The sequence below is a fragment of the Lupinus angustifolius genome, chromosome LG09, assembly GCF_001865875.1.
Source record: "Lupinus angustifolius cultivar Tanjil chromosome LG09, LupAngTanjil_v1.0, whole genome shotgun sequence".
Classification (NCBI taxonomy): domain Eukaryota; kingdom Viridiplantae; phylum Streptophyta; class Magnoliopsida; order Fabales; family Fabaceae; genus Lupinus; species Lupinus angustifolius.
This window is the reverse complement of record NC_032017.1, coordinates 21263672-21290889: the sequence shown is the minus strand read 5'-3', so window position 1 is coordinate 21290889 and position 27218 is coordinate 21263672. Positions and strand designations below refer to the sequence as shown.

The 27218-nt window shown below is 32.2% G+C and overlaps 4 protein-coding genes and 1 long non-coding RNA gene across 7 annotated transcripts; 3 read left to right on the top strand and 2 right to left on the bottom strand.

Annotated features, from left to right (window-relative positions):
• LOC109357185 (probable WRKY transcription factor 71) lies at nucleotides 1308-3190 on the top strand. Its single transcript, XM_019600964.1, has 3 exons — nucleotides 1308-1851; nucleotides 2314-2454; nucleotides 2604-3190. The coding sequence occupies exons 1-3, from the start codon at nucleotides 1448-1450 to the stop codon at nucleotides 2977-2979; spliced, it is 921 nt and encodes a 306-aa protein (XP_019456509.1). The 5' UTR covers nucleotides 1308-1447; the 3' UTR covers nucleotides 2980-3190.
• Nucleotides 5023-9588, bottom strand: LOC109356845 (probable receptor-like protein kinase At2g42960). Of its 2 annotated transcripts, XM_019600415.1 has the most exons (9): nucleotides 9570-9588; nucleotides 8980-9021; nucleotides 7713-8456; nucleotides 7479-7583; nucleotides 7128-7250; nucleotides 6618-6788; nucleotides 6398-6527; nucleotides 6078-6287; nucleotides 5023-5563 (listed from the first exon to the last, which is right to left on the bottom strand). In XM_019600415.1, the coding sequence occupies exons 3-9, from the start codon at nucleotides 8381-8383 to the stop codon at nucleotides 5438-5440; spliced, it is 1536 nt and encodes a 511-aa protein (XP_019455960.1). In that variant the 5' UTR covers nucleotides 8384-8456; nucleotides 8980-9021; nucleotides 9570-9588; the 3' UTR covers nucleotides 5023-5437. The 2 variants fall into 2 exon arrangements, with proteins under 2 accessions (XP_019455960.1, XP_019455961.1); XM_019600416.1 differs by lacking the exons at nucleotides 7128-7250; nucleotides 9570-9588 and having other exon boundaries at nucleotides 8980-9444.
• Nucleotides 9626-25720, bottom strand: LOC109356844 (aspartyl protease family protein 2-like). 2 transcript variants are annotated; one of them, XM_019600413.1, is made up of 2 exons: nucleotides 23813-25720; nucleotides 9626-9638 (listed from the first exon to the last, which is right to left on the bottom strand). In XM_019600413.1, exon 1 carries the CDS (start codon nucleotides 25516-25518, stop codon nucleotides 23848-23850), a length of 1671 nt encoding a protein of 556 aa, XP_019455958.1. In that variant the 5' UTR covers nucleotides 25519-25720; the 3' UTR covers nucleotides 9626-9638; nucleotides 23813-23847. The 2 variants fall into 2 exon arrangements, with proteins under 2 accessions (XP_019455958.1, XP_019455959.1); XM_019600414.1 differs by lacking the exon at nucleotides 9626-9638 and adding an exon at nucleotides 23528-23796 and having other exon boundaries at nucleotides 23834-25720.
• Nucleotides 17274-22976, top strand: LOC109356843 (conserved oligomeric Golgi complex subunit 5). The gene is made up of 3 exons (XM_019600412.1): nucleotides 17274-18365; nucleotides 20443-20916; nucleotides 21708-22976. The coding sequence occupies exons 1-3, from the start codon at nucleotides 17289-17291 to the stop codon at nucleotides 22644-22646; spliced, it is 2490 nt and encodes an 829-aa protein (XP_019455957.1). The 5' UTR covers nucleotides 17274-17288; the 3' UTR covers nucleotides 22647-22976.
• Nucleotides 18403-19529, top strand: LOC109356846. The gene is made up of 2 exons (XR_002108794.1): nucleotides 18403-18682; nucleotides 18726-19529. It is a non-coding gene; the product is annotated as an uncharacterized LOC109356846 (long non-coding RNA).

Here is a 27218-nt window from a genome sequence, read left to right as displayed (position 1 = left end):
ATAAATACTAACATAATAAAAAATAGTTTAATCAATATGATATTTTTATGAAAATTATATATTTTTAATTCTTTACCAACAATGTCTTAATTATTATGATGCTATATTTTCAATTTGGATTGATTGTACAAATTTTTTGTTCTACTCAAAATCAAACTAAGGAGGATAAGCAAATAATAATGCACTAAAATTTTAATAGTTATTTAGATTATAAAAACATTATTTAATATTTTTGTGTTAATATTATTGGCTCTCTAATGAAAATAATATACTCATAAGTAACATAATGACATGATAAAAAATTAAATAAATGTTAAACTCTAAAAATATCTAATCATGTAACAATTATACTTTTTGCCGAAATAGGCTTATAACTTTTTTACAGCTTGTTATTTGTTATCGATCTTTGCAAATATATTTAGCTAGGTTTATGTCTATGACTCAATTATACCCATATTTGATCTATAGTAATATTTGTTAATAATGACACAACCACAAAAATTAGTTTCATATTTATAGAATGAAAAATAAGATTGGTTAAAAATAAATAAGTTTTTCAAATAGTTTTACCATATATATATATTTTGAGAGAGAAAGGAAGCATGTTGTGGTTGTGCACACTAGCTGTCTTACTTTTTTGTATCATTTCATATGTCAGAAGATATAATTGGTTAGAAAAATAGAGTAATTAGTATTATTTTTTGCAATTCTAATGTTAAGTTGAAACTTGAAAATGTAAATTAAAATAAACTTAGTTCCCACATGTTGAATTGATATAGTCATCAACAATAATAATCCTACCAAACCATTTACGTGGAGCTCTAATGACCAAAGAAAAATACAAATTTGAGGTCAACATTCTAAATTCACTTTTATTCTTAAAATATTACTAAGCAAGCAATCTTATTAAACAAGATAAAATGTTACAATTTTATAACATCAATTATCAAATAAATAAATAATAGAACCCAACTTGTTATTTTTGCTTTGATTACATTCAAAACCATCAAATAATTATTGGACGAGTCCTTTTAAACTTCAATTATTTCAGAATTGTGGATATCAATAAAATTAATATTTTAATATCATTTTATGAAATTAATTAATCCGAAACATGAAAACAAAAAAATTATGAGACGAGTAATCTTGTCCGTAAAACTGATACATCAACAAGATACCCCAGAAGCAAATATCACCATTATTCATTCTCCAACACTTATATAAAATAATCCACCAAAATAAATAAATAAATGAAACCTTAGAAAGATATATTAAGATATAGAGAAAACACTGCTTCATTACCTCCAAACATTAAAGAGATGAGAAAGTGCAAAAGTAGAAAGAATAAAAGCAACAAGCTTAGAGAAAAACAAAGTTCTTAGCTGAAATTTCATTCTCAAAGTTACCTTTATTATTTTTCTGATCCTTTCTCTTATTCTTTTCTTCCATGGATAATGACAAGGGTCCTTTCTATTACAGCAACCACCATGAACTCAACCAGTCAAGCTTTCCATTTTTTATGGACAACCACCACTCAACACTAGAAAACTTTCAAGGGTTTTTTGATCCTTCATTACATGGTAATTCCATGGATTGTAACACTCTTTCTAGACCCTTTGACTTGTCTTGTAATTCAACATCTGAAGTGATTGATGAAAACTACAAGAAACATATTAGTGCTGGAGACTTAACAATGATCAGTGAGAACCATTCGATACTCAATTCTTCATTGTCTTCTTCATCTAATGAAGCAGATCAAGTAGTAACAGAAGAAGACTCAGCCAAAAGCAAGAAAGATAAGCAACCAAAAGAGTGTGAAGAAGATGGAGATCATGAAAAGTCTAAGAAAGAGTAGGTTTAATTTTCTCTTCTTCAATTTTGTCTCTCTTTCTGATAGATCAATGGAGGGTAAGAATTATTTTTCCTTCAATTGATGAGACTTGGATCTGATTATTTTTTTAATTTCTGTACTATTTTCTTGACTTGAATTTTCTATGAATTACTAATGCAATTATATAATAAATTATACCTAACATTTTGAGTCTTTTCAACTATTTAAAAAGACTTTATCTTATGAAATGAATTTGGTCAATCTTGCGTGTGTATAGCATATTTGATATTATACATACTCTTAATGTTATATAGGTTTTGTGTATTGATTAGCTAGAATGCATGGTAGAACAGCATAAGCACCTAGGTAGCTATAACCCTAATATATATTATTTCTTTATTTTGTGAGCTAAGTTTATCTGCTAGACATATACCAGTGAATTTAATTTGGAGTGGTGATGATGAATGTTTGGAGCGTTTTAGGAACAAAACCAAAAAGAAAGAGAAAAAGGCAAGAGAGGCACGCTTTGCCTTCTTGACTAAAAGTGAGGTGGATCACCTTGAAGATGGATACAGATGGAGAAAATATGGACAGAAAGCTGTGAAGAATAGTCCATACCCAAGGTTAATTATTTTCCAATTATCAAATTTCTTATCTACTTGCTACGTTCACAATGATGGTAGTGGAATATGGTTTCCAAAATCATCAACCTTATTTTCACAATCATTAGTATTCTTCACACTCATATTATTAGTATTCTTATAAAATGCAGGAGTTACTACAGATGCACCACTCAGAAGTGCAATGTGAAGAAAAGAGTGGAAAGGTCATTTGAAGACCCAAGCACAGTGATCACAACATATGAAGGGCAACATAACCATCACTGTCCAACAACACTGAGGGGTAATGCTATCACAATGTTCTCTTCACCTTCTCTTTTTGGTTCTACATCTATAGGACCAAGCTTCCCTCAAGATTTCCTTGCTCAGTTGCTTCCAAGTTATAATAACCAATACTTCAGAAATCATCATGAACAAAATCAAAATACCATGTTGTTCCATAACCAAAATCAGCAGCTTCAATTCCCTCGTGACAATGGATTGTTGCAAGATTTACTACCCTCATTCCAAGGCAGACAAAAGCCATGAACTTACAAAGAAAACTTAACCCTTTTCTATAATTAGTATATTGTGGGGTTTGCATCACTCCACACTTTATATCCTTATTATGTAGCATTGTAGCAGTAACTGGTACCTACCCTTTACTTTCTTTCCTCCTCTACCTTAGGATAATATCACGCATGCTAGTATTTGTCACAACTCTTTGTATTACTTCTTCTCATCATTCAACAAAATAATATTAATAGCTATTTAAATTAATTAATTCTAAATTTTATTATCTCTATAAATCATATAGAATAATATAAAAAGTTTTAACAAATAGTGATGCAAGTGAATTATCTCCCACTTCTCTCTCTCTCTCTCTTTCTAGATTTATATGGAAATCACGTAACTATATATGTAACAGTGGGGATCTAACAGCAATAAATGAGTATTTTAGAATTGAGTTACTTGTTGCTGTATCATCACTTGTTGCCTCACGTCTCTTATGTATATGGAGATGACAGTTAAAATATAGATCCAAACCGTGAAAAATCGAGACAAGGATGTGTTATCTTAAATTGTATCCCAAACCATATCCCGTAATAATAAATTTTCTCCAAAGATGCTGCTATATATGCTTATAGATGAGAAAATAATGTCTATTGGATTATTCATCATCCATGTATGATTATTATTGAGAAATCCTTATAAATGATGAATATATTATTATATGTTACAAAATGTTGGAGTATAAGTGTACATGAAAGGTGGTTTGAAGGGGAACTATATATTACGGCGTTTTAATTTGAATGAATGTGCATGCTTGCGTGTGTGACTAGACTTTAGGTTAAGTTTGTGGATGCATACCTAACTTTCAACATTGATGTGATCTAAGCTACTATTATTATTATTATTATTATTATTATTATTATTATTTTTCTGTTTCTTTTCCTGTTATTCATGAACCACACACAAGTTTCAAATGCAGGTTGAAATTAGCAATAAATATTTTCCACTTATTGAGTCTAATACTTTTCAGTACTTTAGAAATAAGCTAATTGTTAGAAATTAATCTGGTACTTAAAAATCATATCTGCATGCAATTCTAACAATTCATGTAATTTTTTAAAAGTCAAAATAGGACATAATCTGCATGCAAGTGCAAAATAAAAATGGAAAAAGAAAAGTGAGCCAGATATGCAGAGAAATTTATATAATAGTATCAACTATAATATTTTAAGCTCCATCTTGAAATAATAAGGGTGAAGATTCTCTCTACAAAACAAAGTATCTCAAAAGCAAAATGAATAAAAAATATGATAAGTCAAATTTATACTTTAAATATAATAAGTTGTCACTTTTATCCTTATAAGTAAAAGCAAAACTAATAACTTCACTCTCTTACTTGAGAGGAATCTGAATATATATTTGGGATGAAATAAATTAAATAGGTTATAAATACTCTGAAATGGGGTTAAATTAAGTGATAAAGTTTAGGGAAGATTAGTAAATAAGTTGATCCCTGTGATATTTGCATATTCACCTTTTGGATAAGGATTATATGTCCTCATTCATGTTTCATTTGATGTCTCAAGCCAATGAAAAAGCTAAATTCATTTAAAAAGGAAAATCATAAAAACAAAATTTAATATTTTACTATTATTTCATGAAGTTTAATTAGTTCGGGACAAGTGATCATCGTCCCACCATTTTAGCTTAAAATATAAAATGTGAAGTTTGTTAGACTAGACATTTAAAAGTAACACAACATAGGACTAAGTTAGAGTCTAATACCATGTTATAATAATTGAAACAAACTCCACCAAGAAGAGGTTGCTCAGATCATTATAAGGATTATTTCACGATTAGAGATCCACTTACTCCAAAAGTCAGTTTTTTAAACTTATTACACATCTTCTTCATCAATTCTATGAACATCTAAATGTTTAGATTTACTCACTAACCAAAACCATTGAATTTCCCTAGAACTCATATATACAATACATAACCGGTAGCATGAGATATGGAATCAGATTGTTGAGCAAAAGAACACAAGAGTCAAATCAGTTTTTTGAAGCTTAGAACACAAGGCAAAGTTGAAACAAAATCATAAGGAAAATGAATCCAAATATTAGTTTTTCACTATCTTCAGTCTCCAGAAGAAGCATGCAAGGATAGCCAAAAGGGTGAACAAAAGTAACAATCATGTAATGAGAAATAAAGATATAAACCCCTCAGACATATCTGTACAACACTAACACCATCACTGACTCTACCCTCTTTGCAGAGTTACTGTATGAGTATCATATAGTGAATGGTCACATTGAATAAAAGGAATGTTTCTTTATCCAAATGGACTATCTCTAATTTGTTTCTCTTCTCAGGTGCAGCAAAAATTTCACAAGGACACAAAACTTGGAGGTATACCCGCATAGATTGGTCGCTGGAATCGGTAAAAGTACAATGGAAAATTGTACATGCAGGATAAGACATGCTGTCAATCCTATCTTTGAGTTGTATCCAGCGGGTGGCTTTCGTAATGTCCCGCATATTCAGCATCAGGTGGACCAGGTTCCTTCACAGATTCGATTTCCATGCTGGCAGAGCGGCTTCTTCTATTCCTTCGATCCTGAAGTGATCATATCAAACAGTTGCTTATTAACTTAAGTTTTCAGTGCTTTGACAAGCATGGCAACCAAAAGGGATTCAGGATTTATGCAAACGGATATACTTCAATATTAAGAATAAAAGCACGAAAAAGCATGCGTACTGAAAGAGGACCTAGCTATTCATGTTATCTACTAAAATATATGGATGTAGAAACTGTATATTCCAAATAATATAGTATAATAAAAGTAAGAGGTTAATCTTGATCCGCTTGTCTTTGAGCTATACTGAAAGGTGCTCGGAGAAAATTGTAAATATACAGGCTGAAGAAAATCCAAAGATTTTTTTGCAAGCTTTTTCATGTAATTTTTCATTCGATATATAGTTGATGGTATCTTCGGTCAACATATGCATACAGGAAAATAGTGATAGGAATCGGGCAAGGTTCAAACGTAGCAAAAATGTGATGAAAGATTCAAGAGTACTAAAGTAAACAACAGAACTAATTTATGGGAAGACAAGATATTGAAGCAAACCTCTCGGACTATATATTCGTCAGCTTCAAGCATCCTTGCAACCTGACTCATTTTGGGCCTCTTAACTGCATCAGGATCAACACACTTAAGTGCAACCAGAAGGACACGCTTTAACACGCGTATTGAAGGTTTAACTTCAAGGCTCGAGTCCACAACTTCCTCAGCCCTCCTTGACCCAACCATCATCTTGAGCCACTCAACAAGATTAACCTGCCGTGATTATAAAGAAAAACTCATCAGCTATGTTATGGGCGAGGATAACTTGTATCGGAAGTTAAAGTTTGGAATGGCAAGCTGGTGAAGTTCAAAGGATTTGGCACCTCATTAGTAGGACGTGCATAGTCTACAGGGTCCCTTCCAGTAATTACTTCCAGCAGGAGGACGCCGAAGCTGTAAATATCACTCTTCTCATTTAACAAACCACTGTTAGCATATTCTGGTGCCACATAACTGCAATCCACAAGAGAAGTTAGTTCTCAAGTGTACGATCCTTTAAGTAATATACATACGGTAAAAGATAAGAAAAGTTTCTGTGTATACCCAAATGTTCCCATTACTCTAGTGGTTATGTGACTTTCTCCTGAATCCAGAAGTTTGGCCAAACCAAAATCAGAAACCTTTGCATTGAACTCATCATCAATCAATATGTTGCTAGACTTTATATCCCGGTGAACCACTTTTGGTTCTATTGCTTCATGTAAGTAAGCAAGCCTGCCACCGGTCACAGTAAAATCGAGAGTTTAATCAGTTGGATTAAGCCCTATGTTGAAAATGACATAACAGTAAATTTGATAACTAATTAAGAAGTAAATCATAAAACTAGTGACAGTATTGACATTAAGTCCTATGATCATTAAGATTTATGGAGTTTGGTTAGTGATCCTAATATTAAGTAATTAAAGGAACATGAGCTTATAAAAAAAATTAGTAAAGGAACATGAAAGAGTTTTACAATCATAACCATGCGGAGATGGGGGATTTACAATAATAATACCAGGTAATTTGGGAGATTACCATCGCCCATGTTTTTAAGTTGCAAGGTGAACTTACGCATTGGCTGTGCCGAGTATAACTTTCATGCGGGCTTCCCAGGTAAGTATCCCCTGTTGGTGCATGGCTCCATGTAACCATTGTTCTAAGTTGCCGTTGTTCACATATTCATAAACCAGCAGCCTGAATAGCATCCATTGGAAAGTACATTCAATGTTCATTATAACAGAAAAAAGAAACATGACGAAAACGCTCAGTTCAATTTTGAACCAAAGAAAATGTAATCATCATCATAAAACCAAAGCTTGCACAATTATTGAGAAACCGAATAGAGAAGATGTGTACTTATGAGTGCACAATTTTAACATTAAATGGATAGTTTTGTCAAAAGGATGAAGGAAAAAGGTTTACCTATTAACTCCTTCTACGCAATATCCAAGCAGACGCACAAGATTTTTATGTCTAACATGACCAATAGCCTCCACTTCAACCCTGAATTCTTTCTCGGCTTGTCCCCTATGAAGTCAATACATAATATGATTACATAACAATTTAAAAAAAAAACGCCATTGCTTAGGAGTAATGACAACCAGTGCCACAAGAAAAATTAAAGAGATATCAATTGATGATATAATGTATCCTTACAAGTTGTTAAGAATTTTCTTCACTGCCACCTCGGTTCCATTAATCAGTCTTCCCTTGTAAACAACCCCATATCCACCCTCACCGACAATGTTATCTGCTGAGAAACGATTGGTTGCTTGTTGCAGATCTCTAAGCGTAAACCAGTGGCCCCATCCGAGATGCGAAAATTCAGGCAAGCCGTTTAAAGGAGAAGCAGTCAGTAACCCTCCATACGACAATGCATACTGCTTGGTAACACTCCCTGAGCTTCTTTCTTCCCCCGACATTGAACTAAATCCTCTCTCATGATGATAAATTGAACTGCTTTGACTTATAATATCAGGATCAGTGGATCTGATCATGCCCATATGAACCGATACATTATCTGAATTCTTATCATTTGCCTTGTACTGAGGAGGAACAAATGCATTTTCTTGTTGAACATGAGAATCCTGCACCCCAACTTTGTCAATGTTGATTTCTTTTGAGACATTTGGTATTTGGGATAGAGAGTACTTCTCCCGAGATCTCCGAGTCCTAGACTTTCTCCGGAATATCACCCATATATATAATATGCAAAGAACCAGAACTATAAATGCACCAACACCTATGCCAAGCAAAGCCCATCGTTTCAAACCAAAAATTGACGTCTTCTTTGACAACACGTCATTCAAAGAATTTTCAGATGACATAATCGGTTGCTACAATAAGTCAATCAATTTTGTTCCCCGAATTCTTCAGCTGATAGAGTTAAGACATTCCCACCTGAGTGCAAGAATCTAGTTAAGTACTCCCCTTCACACAAGGCTTCAAAAACACAAATCTGAACTCTCTAATTTACAGCCAACATTTCATTTCTCTCAACAATCCCACGAACAAAACAAATACCCGCTATTCAACTATATCACTAGTTGCAACTTTATCATGATTAAAGATAATTCCAAACTACAAAAACTTCGCCAGGCTAAATTTATAATAGTTGATTGATTCTCAAGTTTAATTGGCATACAATACAACAAAAAGAATCCAGTTATAAGAAGGAGAAGCTTAAGGGATTCACTTAAGGAAAATTTTGTGAACCCAATTGTTCTAGACCAAAAACAAATATTACTCTTGAAACATAAACAACAATAAAAAATATGCAGACTGTGTAAATTCACAATTTATTAGAAAAGTAAAAGGACACAACAATTCTAATCAAGAAAGCATCACTTATGAACCAAGTAAAGAAAAGATAAAGTGAAATGTGAATTATTGAAAAGGTGGCTAAGAAAGACAAAGCATTTACCTTTGTGGTCATCTAGGGTACCCAGCCTCCTAGATCTTCTACCTTGAGTACCAAAAGAAGCAACAAGTTTCACAGTGCTTTTTTATACAAAAAGAGACACAATGTGTACACAGAGATTATAAGTACATGAATACCTAAGTAACACACAAACCCTACAACAAAATCCAGATGCTGCAAAAGATGATGTGGCACACTAGTAGTAACAAGTGGGCAAAAAAAAACAAAGAGCTCAAAAAGCAAGATATTATTTATTAAAAAAAAAACTAAACTTTGAAGGGAATGCCAGACAAAAATGTTATTTTGATAGGAAATAAGAGAGAAAGGGAAGATTTTTATAAGAGATAAAGGAAAAAAATGAGAAAATGGTTGATGGGTAATTGTGGTTTAGAAACAGATTTACAAGGTGTAAAAGAACTAAAGAAGCTTGGTTTGTAATGGAGGAAAACATATATGAAGAAAAGATGATATGTTATGGAAGAAAGGTGGCGTTGAATGTTGATTAGTGAAGAAAAATAAAATGTAATGAATGAGAATAATAAAGAAGAAAAGTAAAGTGAATGAGGAGAGAGAAGAGAGTGTTTGAGTCAAACCTTAATCTAACAGTGTAAGGGAAAATAGGTTGTCTCCAAATCTAGCTTCTTCTGATTCATGTTTATTGTCTTATTTGTGTCAATGGCAAAAATCTTATATATCTAAAAAATCTTAATACTATTATTCTATATCCTCTATACATGCTTAGTAATTTAATAACATAAATATTCATTATGAATATGGATAATAGTATGATCACAATTTAATTTTTATATCTTCTTTCCCATTCACTTGTTTTTATCAATTGGGTTTTGGTTTTGGATATTTTAAAGGGTAAAAAATACAATCATTTCAAAATATGTCATGTAAGTTTTTTTTACAATAAAATAAAAAATATTAAAATATTATTTAGTTTTTTAAATTAGTTAATTGTTATTTCATTATATTTAATGAAAATATAGAAAAATAGATTTAGAAGTAATTCATACTTTTTTTTTATTTTTTAATGATTTTCTTAACAAATCCTAAGAGTTGGAATCAAACACTGAAACTGGAATTAAATAATAATATAATCTAAAAGTTATATTTAATATATTGAAAATATAGAAAATAGATTTAGAAGTAATTCTAACTTTTTTATTTTTTTAATGATTTTCTTAACAAATCCTAAGAGTTGGAATAAAAAACTGAAACTGGAATTAAATAATAATATAATTTAAAAGTTATATTTAATATATCGAAAAGCATTTTAATTAACCTTCTATCCTCATCTCTAATTCTCTATGACTAATATAAAGAAAATCATATTTTAGTGGTACAGTCAAATTTTAAAACTTGTGAATTATATAAGACAACGCCTAATAAATACACTTCTTTAATTAATATGAGGAAATCGCTCAATCAATTAAAAGTTTAAAACTATTTAGAACTTCATCTCTCTTCTTAATATACCTCTCACAGAAAACAATTCAATTAAGATATTATCAATTACTCCTAAATTTAATTAACTTTTGTTTTAATTTTGGTCTTATTTTCATAATAAGTAATCGATACTCTAGCAATTAAGATTCTTAAGAGCATCTACAATGATGTAACTCATTTTTTGTTCTTAAATGGATTTTACTGATTATTTTATATTTGTTTATACATTTCAACAACTTAAACAACTCAAGTCAAAATCATTTTCAATAGTGCAACTCTATTTTTATTCTTGAATGGACCCCACAAAACTACCTCATATTTATATTTCACACTAATATTGATTTCTTCTCTCCTACCAATTTTTTTTTTTCATTTTTTAATGTTCTCTCAACTATAAGAATGATGCTTATTTAGTTTACGGTTGCGAAATAAACAACGGTTCTTCTCCAATAGTAAAATTGGCAGAAGAACGTTCTTATCACCATTGTGGATGCTCTAAGGGGTTGGTTTGGAGAACCCTTAAGGAAAAAGTATATTTAATAATAATAAAAACTAAATTCTATAATCAAAACCATTATTTTTTATGTATAAAACTAATTTATTTACGTTTTTTGTTATAAAATATTGTTCATGGGATAGAGTTTTGATGTTATTTTTTTGGTTTCCTAAATGTACTATTGGATTGAAGATAATTATGTTCCAATCGATAACATATATATAAGTATGTGAAACTAACTCTCCAAACATATATTTTAGGTAGTAGATTTGATGTTATTTGATTGTAAGGGGGGTCCTCCAACTAACAAAATTAAATAGAGGACATGGTATTTTTTTTATAGAGTTTTAGTTGATCAATATTTTCAATAAATTGAAGTTAAGAGAAGAGAGGTGGGGTGTATCATGCAACAAGATATTTGTTGCATGTCACACTGTATATTGTCACTTTACTTAATTATTTGAAAATATGTTTTCAATTTTAATTATACTTTGTTAAATCAACCCATCAAGGCTTCTTATAAAATCTGGCTCTCTCTAACCGGTTCAAGCGTAACCCAAATATCTGATCAGTCTGAATATCTTATCTAATCGATTATGTATCATAATCAGATTGACTCAATTTAACTCAGTTAATTTAAGCCCAAAATCGATGATTTAGATGGTCGGACTAGTTGGACAGACGGAATTAATCAAAAAATATTTTTAGGAAAACAAAAAAAATAATGTAATTTTGAGATGAAAAACCTTTTAACTTGTTTGTCATTTGTTAACTTATATTATAGCAAAATGTTTATTGTTTAATTAAATTTTAAATTTATGTGCACTTTTATTGCAATTAAAGCATAATACATATTGTTTGACGATGTTTTCAACTTGTTCGTGACATTTTATAATAGTAAATTATTCTTTGTTGTTTATTTAATCAGATAATATTTTTTAAATTTGAAATATAGAATTATTAAATAATATTAGTTAATATTATGAATTTTTTAGATATTTTAATGTAAATTGAGTTAACCGATCAAACCATTAACTTACTTATCCAATCTCTGACTTATTAACTCAATGCTCTCTTCGAGTTTAATAGCACTGAGAAGAGATTGATATATATACTTGTGCAACATTATATGCTAACTTATTACCAACATATAATGCATCTATATATATTATTTAACTATCACCATACAATAATTATGATTTTCATATATCATTCTTAACCTTTTTAACTTTTACAAAGAACCATATAGTTTAATGAGTAATCATCACCAATATATTAACTATATCTCTTGCCTTAAATTTTATAGGATAATAAAAACAAAAAATATAATATAAAATATATTTAATACAAAAAATATATTCTATTTTTTTTAAATAAAATAAAATTAAATATTTAATACCATATAAAAACATGTACAGAAACCAACATACTAGTAAATTAGAAAAGTCATAGATAGAATAGAATAAAATGTATAAAAAAAACACCAATTTTGATTCATAAAAAGTTAATCTGTAATTCAAGAAAGGCAAATGCAAACAATAGCTCATATATCTAAAATGAGCTTGGATTAAATTCTGAAATTAAAAAATTATATATAGAAATGTTCATGTATGATTAATTGATTATCACCAAAAAAGGGGCATTTGGTTTATTTGAAGTCATTCCTAAAATGTTGAATCCGTAGGTGCATTCCTTTTTTATATTATTGGGACGCGAAAAAGAAACTCAACATTTTTTTTGAGTTTCTTATCATTCTCCCTATGTTAACAAAATTATTAAAAAATATATGGTGAAAATGATAAATATAACTTATCATGGATAAAATAAAAGTGGGTTACGTTGTTCTAATTTATCATTATAAGAAAATGTAAGTTCTCATTCCCAATGATACCTAAATTTCCTTATAAGATTAAATGTGTCCTAATCTATAACTTTTTAGTTGTCAACTTAGAGGAAAAAGTACATGTACTAAGTAAATTAAGTTTTCTATATTATGATATTCATAAAAAATAAAATTTGCTAGATGACACTTAAAGCTTATCTAGGTCCCCTTTTTATGGATAATGCTACCCCTAATGTTTGACTATGCATCCATGATTCATAATTGCAATGGTTCCGAGGGGTAATTTTGTGAATATGTTTCACTAAATCCAATATTTATAACTATTTAAGTATTTTTCCGACTAATCACAATATCATGATCCATAGAATGATATTTATTGTAGCACAACATATATGTTTTCCTGTTTAAGTTAGTTTCACTAAACAATTGTGCCATTTCTGATTATCATTATGCTTTGGGTCCCAATGGATAAGGATGAGGAAGAAACATACACTTTATTTGAAGCATAAACTTTTATTTCAGGAAACTTCATTTTATATTGGAAAGTAATATTTTCTTCTAGATTATATATAGTCTGAATTAGATACACAGTTTTATCTGGCTCAAAAACATATAATCGAGCTAAACTTTTATTTGAGGCAACTTTTCTCTCTTTTTTAATAGAAAACTTATATTCTCAATGAGATGTAGTCTTTATAATAGAGTTATACAAAACTTAACCCAAAATTTTCTTTGAAGGGATTATATTTGAACCAACTACTAGTTGATATTAGAAAGTAGTATATTTAACTAATGACAATGTGGTTTGAGTTAAAAATCTTGTTAATTATCTAATGTTGGCAAAAAAATCTATCATGTGTTATATATTATGAGAATGGTGACTTGCCCATAATGGGAAGGGTATCACCCCACCTTAAACTTCCCATATGAAATGAAATAAAATAAAAAATTTGGTGCTTAACAACACAAAATGAAACCAAAATTACAATATCATTGGTATGGAAATTCAAAACTTGGAATAAAGTAAATAAAAGCTATATTTTAATTTCCTTGTTGTATTCTACCCCACAAGAATGACAAGATGGTGCTCTTCACGTGCTAAAGATACTTTTGTCTTTACCAAGTTGTTTATTGATGAACATGTTATTCTATGTTGTGTGGAACCACAACCAAAACATTAACTTATATTGTAACTCCTATGATATCAAGCATAACTTGTACTTTTGGTTGCCTTCATAATGTCTTATTATTAGTCGTACTTCTTATTCGACTCAGTTCGATTTGTTTGCGGCCTTAGTCTTATATATGATCCAATGTCTCTAACATTGGTTGTGCACATACCCATAAAAAAGGTTGTGTTTAGAAGCATCATCAAAAGAGTGTATTACTTTATTTGATTGGTTGAAAAACATATATTTAAACTTAAAATTTAATAATAAAATATTTTTTTGACCAATCAAGAAAAATAACACATAGAATGACACATTTTTTATGACAAAAAATATATTGCTGTTTAGACATAGTATAATAACAGCGAGTAATAACTAATGATTAGTAAATACCTTACTTTTTTTTGGACTTTTAAAAAAATGCATTATTTCCTTAGAAAATTTTATATATTTTGGATTTTTGTGCTAGACTTACAACAAAGCTATAGCTACAGTCACACGTAAACCTGAAATGGTAGCAAAAGGTGATAGTGAGGACATGAGGTGGAAGTGGAAGAGTAGCTGTATGAAAATTACACAAACGATGAAATGAAAAATCATTGTTCTGTGGTACCAAAAGCAAAATTCTAACATCAAATCGTGCTTTACAAATGGGATGAATTTGTTATATCAGTTAAAAAAAATTAAATATTCATAACTTTATCTATTTTTACTTTATTATAATTGATTTGAGATAAGTTTGGAACAACAGATCTCTATCCGACAAATGACACCGTGAGTTAAGTGCTAGTTTGACTGACATCTGTGAATTAATTTCTACATACAGTTTTTTTATAGCAAAAATAAGAGCTAATAATTTTGACAGATAACCAAGACTTGAATTGAGTAGTATGAGAAAAGAGGGTCATAATTAATATTTATAAATTACATTTTTTTAATGGTTGGGACCAAAGCAAAGAAAATAAATATAAGAAAAGAGGGTAATAATAAAGGGACAAGGATCTGCTATCTCACACTTTCTCCCTAAGCAATCATAATGAAATAAAATTGATAAAATTATAAATATTTAATTTTTTTTAACTAACATGACATAATATGATTGATTTGGGACAGAGTTTGTGACATCAGATCCTATAATTTTATGACAGTTGAAGGTGGGAACCAGTGAGTGACATACATAGTTACATACAGCTAAGGCTAACACATTCCCTTGTCTTTGAAGCATCCAAAGCTTCTTTGTTCTTTCCACCCCTTCCTTCCTTTAACCACTTTATCACTCATATAAATATTCTCATACTCTATACTCTATATATACCCTTTCTCTCTGTCCAAATTCCATAGACCAAAACAAAGAAAGAGAGAGAAAAGGAAAGTGTGTTTGATAATGGGATTGGGAAAGAAGAGTAAGTTTTTATTGAAGAAGGTGATGAAGAAGGAGTACTTCTCTTCAGCTTTTAGGTGGAAGTTATTGCATATTCAAAACACCATCATGGATACCCTTGTTTTCAAGATACTCTCTCTTGTTGAAGCTCTAGTCTTGGTTTCAACCCTTTGTTTCTTTTACCTTTGCTATGGTGGCCACTTCTGATCAACATCAATTAATTCGGGTGGATATCTGCTGTCCCATAGTTTGTGTCATTACATGTGCCGAATAGTAGAGCGGATGTGCTTCCATTTAATTCATTCATTTTTTTCATAAGTTGATTACTTATTACTTCTTTGTTGTTTTTAAGGTTGTTGTTGAACATCTTTTATTTGGTGCTATAGAAAACTAGTAAATTGTAATAACATCTTTTATTATACTTAATACATAAATATATATATCATATTTTGCTTTAGCATTTAAAGGTAGCCCTTGAATCTTTGGTGCAGCTCTGTTTTGTAAATTTTGTAGCTTTTTTGTCTTAAATTTGGGTGAACATGGGATGAATAATGTTCTAGTTTGATGTATATATATATATATATATATTTACATGCTTCTAGATTGGTGAATAATCTTGATTCTAACTGTGAAATTGCTACTAACAATTTCGATTGTAAAGTGAAGTAGACCTTCTATGCGCAAATATAGTTTTGAATAATTTATTTCAGAAGAAAAAGATACACGTTAAATTAAAATAATAACAGAGAAAATTAAATGTGCCAACTAAACTTTCTTGACCAAATCAAACCATATATAACCGTTGGTCCAATTTTTAATAGAACATATCTATATTTTTTTGGTACTATGAAGAGTATTATTCACATCATTCCCACTTATCATTGCGTTGCTATTTTCTTTGCTGCTCCTATTGGGTTTCACTAAATAGTACATGGCTATTAATTATTAATTAAGATCATGATAAAATAAATATTTCATAATCTCCACTTAAGACTAATCCTGATTTGTAATGGTATCCTTAATCAGAAAACTATTGGTGTTAGCATGTCTATGCATAAAAAGGATTGATATATAATTTGGAATAACATGAAAGTTAGTATAATTCTTGGAGAAATAGTAAAAGAAAAACTTAAAAATCATTGTTTGGTCAATAAATATAATTTATAATAAAAACATTATAATGTTGTTCATATGTTGAAGAGAAATACCAAATATAATTATTTTTAAATGTATAATTGAATTATCTCACAACTAGACTTTTACTCGGGCAATCATATTTTTAATTTTTATTCTTAATTTACAAAATTGAGTTGGGAAAATAAAATATGTTCATACTAATAACACAAAAGACATGTATTAATACAATCAATTTGAGTTCAAAACAATTAGAAGAGATTCACTTATTTTAAAAATAAGTTTTTTTTAAACTTACTTTCAATCATAATTATCCATTCTATGGATATTTAGTAGTTTAAATTTATTACTAATTGAAACAATTGAATTTCCTTAGAATTGATGGTTAGGATGAAGATTAAGTTTAAAAAAACTTATTCTTTTTTGTTTCCCAGAGGTATCATCGCCTGGAAGTAATCATGTCCGAGCTGGACATCCACATGTGAGGTTAACTCTCTTAGAGGGTATAAAAACTTATTCTTGGAGTAATTATATCCTCACTCTCAAATTATAGATGTACTAACGAGTGTTGGTTCAAGTGATACATGTTTGATTATCATTAAGCAAAGTCTTGAATTTGTGAATGGAAAAAACCTGCTAGAAGAGTTAGCTCCACATACCTGTGAATGACATGATTATCTCCAATACAAAGATTATCCATAAGATAATATATATATTTATAGAGATGTATTAAAATATTAAAGGGAGAAAGAAATGAAAGATGAGCATAAACAAAGAGTGGTTGATTATAAAGAGTAAGAAGAGTAAAAAAAAGAGAAGAGAAAGAGAAAGAGAATGGCATCACCAATTTCCACTCCTCTTGAACAACGCCTTTCCACTTTGAAAACCCCTTCTTCTTCTCCTTCTCCTTCTTCTTCTTCTTTAACCGTTTCTTCAGCTCTCGATTCCTTCTCTTCTCATCCAATCTTCTCCGCTTTCCTCTCTCCTTCTTTCTCCTCCACCTCTTTCTCCTCCTCCGCCCTCTCCTCCGGTTCCCCCGCCTCCACCGCCGAAAATCTCCACCATGCTATCCGTCTCCTCGATAATCAGCTTCGCTCTGAAGTCCTTTCCCGACACCACGACCTTCTCTCTCAGCTCTCTTCTCTTCATCACGCTGAGCATGCTCTTTCTACTCTCCGATCTTCCCTCTCTTCTCTTCAATCCTCCCTCCGCCGTCTCCGATCTGAACTCTCCACTCCCCTCCGTCAAATCTCCTCCAACACTACCACGCTGTGTAATCTTCATCGTACCACTGAGCTTATCAGCTACTCCGTTCGTTTCCTCCGTCTCTCTAAGAAGCTTCGTGATCTCACCTCTGCTGCTGCGTCTGAGCCTGAAAGACTCGATCTCGCGAAGGCTGCGCAGCTCTACTCTGAGATCTTGGCTCTGTGTAACGAATACGATCTTGGTGGTATAGATGCTGTTGATGAGGAGCTTAATTGGGTTAGGGAAACAGGGGATCGGTTGAGGAATGAGGCGATGAAGGTTCTGGAACGAGGAATGGAAGGGTTGAATCAAGCAGAGGTTGGAACAGGGTTGCAGGTTTTTTATAACCTCGGTGAACTGAAGGGGACTGTGGAAGGTGTGGTTAATAAGTATAAGGGTTTGGGTGCCAAGAGTGTGAGTGTGGCATTGGATATGAAGGCCATTTCCGGATCCGGTGGGAGCGGGTTTGGTCCCGGTGGAATTAGGGGTAGTGGGACGCCTCAGATTGGAGGAGGAGTTAAGGCCAGAGAAGCTTTGTGGCAGAGATTGGGGAATTGCATGGATCAGTTACATTCCATTGCTGTCTCTGTGTGGCATTTACAGAGGGTGCTATCCAAGAAACGGGATCCCTTTACACATGTTTTGCTGCTTGATGAGGTCATTCAGGTAAAGCTCGATGAAAAGTTAGCAGTTTTCTGTTTACAAATTTTGACTAGTTATTGAGTAGGCATTGACAAATTTATGTGTTACCTTGGATTGATACCTTATATATGTGTGTGTGCGTGCGCACGCGCTGAAAAGCATGCATGACTGAAATGTAGTATGTGTTTGTTCTTTGAATGTCCAAGTATACCTGGAAAGTAATATTGTGTTTACTCAAACTGGTGCTTCTCCATAGAATGGATTTACAATTTAGCTATGCGGAAAATATTCTAAATTGCATATGTTCATTGTGTTAAAGTATTCTAATTTGGTTGATTGAGGTGTAGTTCACTGTGTTAAAGCATTCTAATTTGGTTGATTGAGGTGTAGTTCGAAGCTTGCAGATGATGTAAGAACAATGATGTCCCTGTTTTACAGTTTACATACCTTATTTACTGTGAAGTTTAGCACAATCCTAGGTAGAAGAGTTGATCAGATGGAGAATAGTCCCATACTTAGAGGGAAAGGACAAACCAAGAAAAAATACAGTTAAAACCTGTGAAAAGGGCTTAGAGATTTGGATTTTGAAAGAACACAGTAGCATTGCTTGATCTATGTAGTCGATCCCACCTAGTGGGAAAAAGGCTTTGATTGTTGTTGTTGTACATATATGTTCATTTTATTCTGAATAAACTATGGTGGCAAAGATCTTTAAATCTGCCATTCCGTGGCAACAATGTAATTGACCTGAAATGTTAGAGATCCTGAAATTGTAATATTTCATAATATAGTATGTCAGGTTTTGCCCCCATTAGAAATGTAGAATTAGAAGAAAATGATCAGTTTATAGAGGTAGAATGCAAAATCAACCTCACACAAGGTCTCAGAATCCCCATTATTAGTAAAGTAGATGTATTCAATTTTATGGTCTGTAAATCAGTGCTTGGAACCAAATGGTGAAATTTCCAACACCATAGTGAAGATATATTCTCAACCCAGTCATGTATTTTATGCCTCTTTGAGTAGCCATATGAAAATAACAGATTTCATATGTGGCTTAGTTATGGGGCACACATCAATCGAAACCAAATTAGTTTGGTTCCTTTTGAAGACTCAAGAGAGAGGCCTCTTGAAGGTGGACTATTCTATTCTCATATAAGTTGTCCCCCAAGCAGCCTTTGACATTATTTTTTTGAACTTTTTTATCTTTTCTCTTTTTTCCCTCGTTGGCTCCTTTGCGCTATTGATCTTATGCCTCTTGAATAACCACACGGTGAAACAAAGAAATCCTGTTTGGTTCAGACAGAGGCGCATATCAAGTGTCAAACCGCCGAATTCGTTTGAGGGTATGGATTGCTTTCTCTGCATCCTTACCTAGATTTATTCGGACATCCATTCTTTTATTTCTTGTTATTTCTTGTGTTTTTTACAATCTTCTGTTCTGTTTTTTGTTGTATTTTATTTTCAAAGTAAATGCAAAATGATAATTCATAATAGTTAAGGGTTTGGGTAATTTCTTGGTAATTAAAGTTAAGTCAGCCTCTCTAAAACTCAACGCTATTTTTCATCTCTTTCTTTCTACTCATAATCCTTCGTGCCATCTTCTCTCTTGTCATTTTCTTCCCTAAACCAAACAAAGCATAGGTACTTCCTAACTTATTAGTTATATTATCAGGTGCAATGCATGCAATTGCTTTACCATTATCAGTCTTTAATGTTTCTTTTACCCCGAACTCTTGGATTCTGTGATGAAAGGTATAATTTTGGTCCTCTAAAACATCTGAGCTCATTAGAGCAGCATGTACTTCTTTAAATAACTTGTTAATATAAGTCTTCCACATACCCGTGATATCTTGCTCTGTAACCAAAACTTTATCCCCTTCACCCTATGAATTTCACTTGCAAAGAAACTGATTGAACAGACACCCTAGGGAGGAGGGGGTTTAGAATCTTCAGGGTTGCTTATATATTGACCTTATATTGTTCTTATTGAAGAATGTTATCTTCACTTACTTTAGCTGATGCTATCAGGCTTAGCTCCTTTTTATTTTGTAATTAGAAATTTTATTATTATTTCCTAACATTGAATGCTACTACATAGGAAGGTGATCCCATGCTAACAGATCGAGTCTGGGAGGCCGTTGCAAAGGCTTTTTCAACCCAAATGAAGTCTGCTTTTACAGCTTCGAGTTTTGTTAAAGAGATTTTTACAATGGGATATCCAAAGCTTTACTCCCTGATAGAGAATCTCCTTGACCGAATTTCACGTGACACAGATGTCAAAGGAGTTTTACCAGCAATTAATTCGGCTGGAAAAGAGCAGATAATTTCATCTGTTGAAATATTCCAGACTGCATTTTTGGCTCACTGCTTGAGTCGCCTTTCAGATCTAGTAAATTCTGTATTTCCAATGTCCAGCCGTGGAAGTGTTCCTTCCAAGGAACAAATATCAAAAATTATATCACGCATTCAGGAAGAGATAGAAGCTGTTCAGGTGGATGCACGTTTAACTCTTCTTGTTTTGCGTGAAATTGGCAAGGTTTTGCTGCTTCTTGCTGAACGAACTGAATACCAGGTAAATAGGAAAAGATGCATTTAATGTGTTGTAGTTAGTTTGATTAACAACCATTCAAATATGTAACTTAGTTACTTTTTTCTTTAGTATATTTAAATTAAATTTGTGATGTTTTAGCTAGCCTTATCAAACATTTTACTGATATTATTACTGCCTAAAGTATTGTCACAATATTTTGAAAAATTCTGACTGGGGAAAGTTATTCACTATACTAAGGCCTGGTCAAGTTCAAATGGTCTACTTGAAAGGTGCAGTGGTTTTCATTTGGTTCTTTGACGTGATATCTGAATTCAGTTTATCAAGTGGTCTTGTGAGACAGCTGGGCCTTGTTGCCCTTATCTCGTGATTCAATTTCTCTATGTAATGGTGTGTTCAGCTTTAAGCAGAAGTAGTTTTTAACCCAGTGCTTTTCCTGCGTTTAGCAATTGGGGGTCAATATTAAAAGATGAACTCTTCATGACTCTCTTTTTTTGGTGTGAACACACTTCATGGCTCTTGGACAATCAATGCTGCAACCACTTCTGTTCTTGAGGGAAAGAATCATATCTACTTTTTTTCTTTCCTCTTTATTTCTTCTGTTTGTGTATTTTGTCATCTAAAAAGTGATACTATTGTATTTATCTGGAACCTAAAGGTGTATGATTTGTTTTTCTTGTTTGTGTAAGAGTTCTGCGATCTTTAGAAATCCAGAAGCAATTTTCATTTTGGTTACAACCCAAAGGCCATTTATTCATGAGAAGGAAGAACTGTTATAAAGCATAGTTTAATATTTGTCAATTTTTACATGGCAGATATCCACTGGTCCTGAATCACGTCAAGTAAGTGGTCCTGCCACACCAGCACAGCTAAAGAATTTTACATTGTGTCAGCACCTGCAAGATGTTCATACACGAATATCATCGATGATTAAAGGAATGCCCAGTATTGCTGCAGATGTGTTGTCTGCTTCATTAGGTGCAATATATGGTGTTGCCTGTGACTCGGTAACATCTTTATTCCAGGCAATGCTTGACCGTCTTGAGTCTTGCATATTGCAAATACATGATCAGAACTTTGGAGTACTTGGGATGGATGCTGCTATGGACAATAATGCATCACCTTACATGGAGGAGCTCCAGAAGTGTATTCTTCACTTCCGCAGCGAGTTTCTATCTAGGTTGTTGCCTTCCAGAAATACTACAGCCCCAGGGACAGAGAACATATGCACCAGGCTTGTCCAGAGTATGGCTTCACGAGTTCTAGTATTCTTCATCCGACATGCTTCTCTTGTTAGGCCACTTTCAGAATCAGGCAAGTTGAGGATGGCTAGGGATATGGCTGAATTGGAGTTAGCTGTGGGTCAGAATTTGTTCCCTGTTGAGCAACTTGGTGCACCATATCGAGCACTCAGAGCATTTCGTCCACTTATTTTTTTGGAAACATCCCAGTTTGCATCATCTCCTCTTCTTCAAGATCTGCCACCAAATGTCATACTTCATCATCTGTATACACGTGGTCCTGAAGAATTGCAGTCACCACTGCAAAGAAACAAGCTAACACCACTGCAATATTCATTGTGGCTAGATTCTCAAGGGGAAGACCAAATCTGGAAGGGCATCAAAGCAACACTTGATGATTATGCTGCAAATGTGAGGAGCAGAGGAGATAAGGAATTTAGTCCCGTTTATCCTCTTCTGCTTCAATTGGGTTCATCATTGACTGAAAAGATTCAAGGTTCGTCTAAGTCTTGAAGCAGTAATAATTTCTTGACGAGCAAAATAAAGAACATTAATGAGTTCCCATATTGTTTCTTGAATTTTGTTGAAAAGGATTTTGTTGTGGAAACATGAGGGCAAGGCCTGCTAGTTCTGATAGCAAGCATGAGAGGAAAATGTTTTGAATGATTTAACAGGTTCTTTTTATTACTTATTTTTGTTTTCATTTTTTGTGTGGAATTACTCTTAGGTAATCTCTAATGTCCTTATAATTTGTTATATTCAATGTAGAGAATTTTTTTTGTTAGACCGAAAAAGTGTAGTATACTCAATATTAATGGACATCCAATCTATTGTTTCATCCTACCACATCCACGTCCTTATGGTTGCAAATATCTGTGATGTAAAATCTAATTGTTCAAACTTAAACTTTGCCATTATGCTGTGTTGGATTATGTGAATGTAATAATTTGCTTTATAATATTTAATGTAAAATCGGAGCATATATAAATAAAAAAATGTAAACCATTAGAAATGTGAAAGTATAGGTAAAAGATACAATCACTATGCAGCATACCTAACAGAGTTTTTTTGGTAATAACCAACCAATAGAGTTTGACATAGTCTATATTGGCATGCAATTATTATTATTAAAAAATTATGTGCCGTGTGGCATGTCTGTTCTTTATTGTTTTTGTTACAAAAGTTTGCAGCGTACCTAACAGATGAGCCATTGAATAATATATTGACACTGCATATTGGAAACAACCATAAAATATGCATGAATTGTAAAGGTAGTGGTCCATGGGAAAGTAGAATAGTAACCAATGTTGTAGCAAATCATAAACTGTTATAGGCAAGCCAAGATTCTTTGTTTCTTGTATATATATGGAGCAATTTTCCATTGAGAAAATATAAACCAAAAACAGAACTAGCATCATTATCTGAGACAACATGGCATACAATTAAAAGAACAGATCATTAGAAAGAAAAGAGACAAAAAAACAAAAAATTAAAGCAGTTAAAATGTGTACAAATTACAATGAAATGTTTGTTTGTCATGAATCATGACCCTGATTCTAAAATTACCAGAAGCCTAGTTCTATAATAACCTGAAAACACATAACCTGAATTTTTCTTTATTTCTATCTTTTTCTGTGTATATCACTTTCTGTCCAAGGTTCAACCTAAATATCTTTTACTGTTCTGCTATTCACCTTTCAATCCTAACAAAATGTTACACATCAGCACACTTCATTGGTGCATATCCAAGTCTAGATTTCTTCATATCATACAGGATGTGAAAATTCTGCTGCTGATAGTTCCCAATTATTGAAAGGGCTGACCTAGGAGTCCCCAAAATAGCTAAACAAACAACATCATCAGGCTCAATCTGAATAAAATAATTCTCAACTGGGAAATCCCAAACTGCTCCATCGGCAAATAAGATACCAAAATCAGGCAACTCAATCTTTTCAATCCCAGACACATTATAACATGGCTTTAGAGGAGGAAACCCTTCAACAAGTTGATAGCCCTTAATTTTCTTCATAAATGCTTCCTTGATAATCTCATAAGCAGGCTCAGAAAAATAAGTTAGAGTGGTGCCAGAATCAATTATTGTACCACCAGCACCTTCTTCTGATAAATGCCAAGTCTCCTCAGGTATCTCTAGTACCTCACCACCAACCATGACAGATTTTATCTGCACATAGTAAAATGTATCAACTGAATTCTCTTTCACACCATCAACAAAAGAAGTGAAGTTCAAATTGGAATGGTTCAGCAGCTCCTTGTCCTCACCAAATATCAGTTTGCTGCTGACACTTGTGTTGCTATTTCTATCCACAAGACAATAAGAAAAAGAATGACCATAAAGAGATTGTAGTTGAGAAGCAAATGATAATGGCCCTCTCCCCAATCCTAGCAATCCAGCAGCTCCATGAAATAAACCTCTATTCCAATGACCACAACCAAACATCATATTCTCAACTTGCTTGAGCTCTGACTTCCCGGTCGGCGAGGTAAGATTAACCGTAAAAGTCTCCACTGCAAAATCACCTGTTGTATTGGAACTATCTCCATACCAGTAGAAATAAGGACAACTCTGATTCTCAACCTTGCAAAGCTCATTAGGTGGATCCGGCGATGAAACCAATTGGCACCGAGGATCATGACAGCTTATATTCTTAAAAGATTCAGAATCTTTAGGATCATAGTATGGTCCACTTTGCTCAAAACAAGCTAAACAAGGAACACATTGAATCCAATTAAGGTCACTACCAGTATCAAGTATCAGAGAAAAATGCTTTGGAGGTGTACCTACAAACACATCAATGAAATACTCCCCAGAGCCAAGACTTACCCCAGATTCCAATGTTGCCACAAGCTGGCTAGAATATCCACTTCCCAAAGATTCAGGTGAAGCTGCTGGAGCAACCACTGGCTTGTAGGGCTGATTTGATTGCTCCTTTGATTTTTGCAACCTTGAAATATTGTTTTGGTTCTTCTTTTCTATGACCCTTCTATGAAGGCTTTGAATTCTGGTCAAGTCCTTTGCTGTGAAATCAATCACAGATTTTTTAGGCTCAATATCTTTGTTCACTGGCCTGTGTTTCAAATGAAGTTTCAATGGCTGCTTGTGTGGTTTTGCTGCTAAAAAAGCTTCATTTTCACCACCATTATCATCATCAGAAAGTCCAAATTGTTGTGAATTTGAGAAGCCACAGTCACTGTCTCCAGAAGAGGATACATCACTGTAACTTGGATGATCAGGAAATCTTATTGCAACAAGTGAAGATCCATTGTTATTGAGACTATTGTGATCATGGTTCTCATAATGGGCTTCCACATATACTATTACAAGGAGAACTAGAATGAGAGAAACCTTCAAAACCTTAGTAATCATATCTTCTTTGTTTGACCCAATGAAAATCCTAACATCAAACACCTTACAGAAACTTCTGGGGGGAATATTGGAGACACAAAACCCACAAAGAGTAAAAATTTCTCCAAATTCCTGAACTATAAAAAATGGAAATTGGAAGAAAAAAAGTTAGCTTTTTTGAGGCTAAAACTTGTGTTTGGAAGATGGAAAAAACAAAAAAATGGCAGCGAGAACAAAGAAAGAAAGAAAATGAAGATGGTGATTATGAGGTTTAAGTTGGTGACAGTATTAGTAAACAATGAATGAGGAAGACTTTGGAACCAAAATGTCAAAGAGCAAATGTTCAAAAAACGCGGTTTGATTCACGTTCACAATAAAGTTTTAATTTATATATATATAGTATAAGTTTTCATAGTATTTTCTCACACTAGAGACAATTTTATCCGAGCTGAAAATATACATAAACATATGAGGCTAACTCTCTCACAGTATTTTGTTTATCCACAAGACTCGAACACAAAACCTTACTTAAACGAAACATGTAACACTTAAACAATCACCAATGCATGTGTTATTAATTATTAATAATAAATACCTGGTCTTGGTCTTACACAGGGTATGATTTTCGCGTCAGTTTCCTCACTTTCCTGCATCATGGGTTAGATACAATTGTTTGTGTCATTTTACTCTTCCTTCAAATAGAAATATTTTCAATAATAATAAAATACTTTTAATGCATGCGAAAATAACATTTTTTTTCTTTGTCCTAAAAGACCATGAATGCAAAATGAATTTGTACAACTATCCTAGTCAGTGGTCATAGTTATTGAACTAGTCCTACTTGGGAAGATAAGATAGAGAAAGAAAAGTACACACATCACAGACTTTAACCAATTATTAAAAAAACATTGCTATATTATTCTAGTAATCTTTCTATTCACAAAAGAAAAAATATATGTCACTTGTAATTTAATCATTAATAATTAAAATATATTTATTGTGATACATGTTATTTTCTCGTAGATAGGAGAATTAGTAGGAGGATATATCATTTTTCTTATTAAAATAATGAAAAGCAATGGAGGGAACTAGCCAACAAAACAAAATAATTCATAACAGGTCATTATCAATTTCTTTTTTGTTTAATACTTTTATCATATTAAGCAGCACCAGATAGGATGTAGTATACTACCATACTAATTGATTTATAAACTAATGTTTTTTCGTTAAACAAAAATTAACATAATTCAATTGAAAATGACAAGGATTTCATCCTAATATAATTATTATCCTCCACAAAAGTCTTCGCTTAAATATACTGTTTATATATGTTTTAAATTATTCATTAATTATGTCTAGAACATTGAAAATAAAAAAGTGAATTTTTTTTAAATACAGAGTGGTTGGACCATGTGGGAAAGTATGAATGTGAATGAATACCTTCATATAAATCTCAATCACTATCCATATCTGGAAACATATATCTTCTATTCTATAATGAATGTCATTTTATGTGTCATATGATTGATCAAAATATATTTAAAAATTAAATTTTAATTTAAATATATTTTCAACCAATTATAAGATTATAGCACATAGAGTGATAATCATTATCAAACAAGAGATGCATACTAATAAATATAGTGTGAATGAACTTTGAGATCATGGAAAATTGGGTATTCAAATTTGATGCAAACATGCTTTCCCATGATATGATAGGT

Excerpts from the sequence above, each read along its gene's own strand:
- LOC109357185 (XM_019600964.1), top strand. The coding sequence starts at position 1,448 with ATGGATAATGACAAGGGTCCTTTCTATTACAGCAACCACCATGAACTC. Across the intron at positions 1,852-2,313 it reads CATGAAAAGTCTAAGAAAGA|GAACAAAACCAAAAAGAAAG; the intron begins GTAGGTTTAATT and ends GGAGCGTTTTAG. Across the intron at positions 2,455-2,603 it reads AAGAATAGTCCATACCCAAG|GAGTTACTACAGATGCACCA; the intron begins GTTAATTATTTT and ends TATAAAATGCAG.
- LOC109356845 (XM_019600415.1), bottom strand. The coding sequence starts at position 8,383 with ATGTCATCTGAAAATTCTTTGAATGACGTGTTGTCAAAGAAGACGTCA. Across the intron at positions 6,528-6,617 it reads AGAGTAATGGGAACATTTGG|TTATGTGGCACCAGAATATG; the intron begins GTATACACAGAA and ends TGTGGATTGCAG. Across the intron at positions 5,564-6,077 it reads ACGAATATATAGTCCGAGAG|GATCGAAGGAATAGAAGAAG; the intron begins GTTTGCTTCAAT and ends TGATCACTTCAG.
- LOC109356843 (XM_019600412.1), top strand. The coding sequence starts at position 17,289 with ATGGCATCACCAATTTCCACTCCTCTTGAACAACGCCTTTCCACTTTG. Across the intron at positions 18,366-20,442 it reads TGCTTGATGAGGTCATTCAG|GAAGGTGATCCCATGCTAAC; the intron begins GTAAAGCTCGAT and ends GCTACTACATAG. Across the intron at positions 20,917-21,707 it reads CTGAACGAACTGAATACCAG|ATATCCACTGGTCCTGAATC; the intron begins GTAAATAGGAAA and ends TTTACATGGCAG.
- LOC109356844 (XM_019600413.1), bottom strand. The coding sequence starts at position 25,518 with ATGATTACTAAGGTTTTGAAGGTTTCTCTCATTCTAGTTCTCCTTGTA.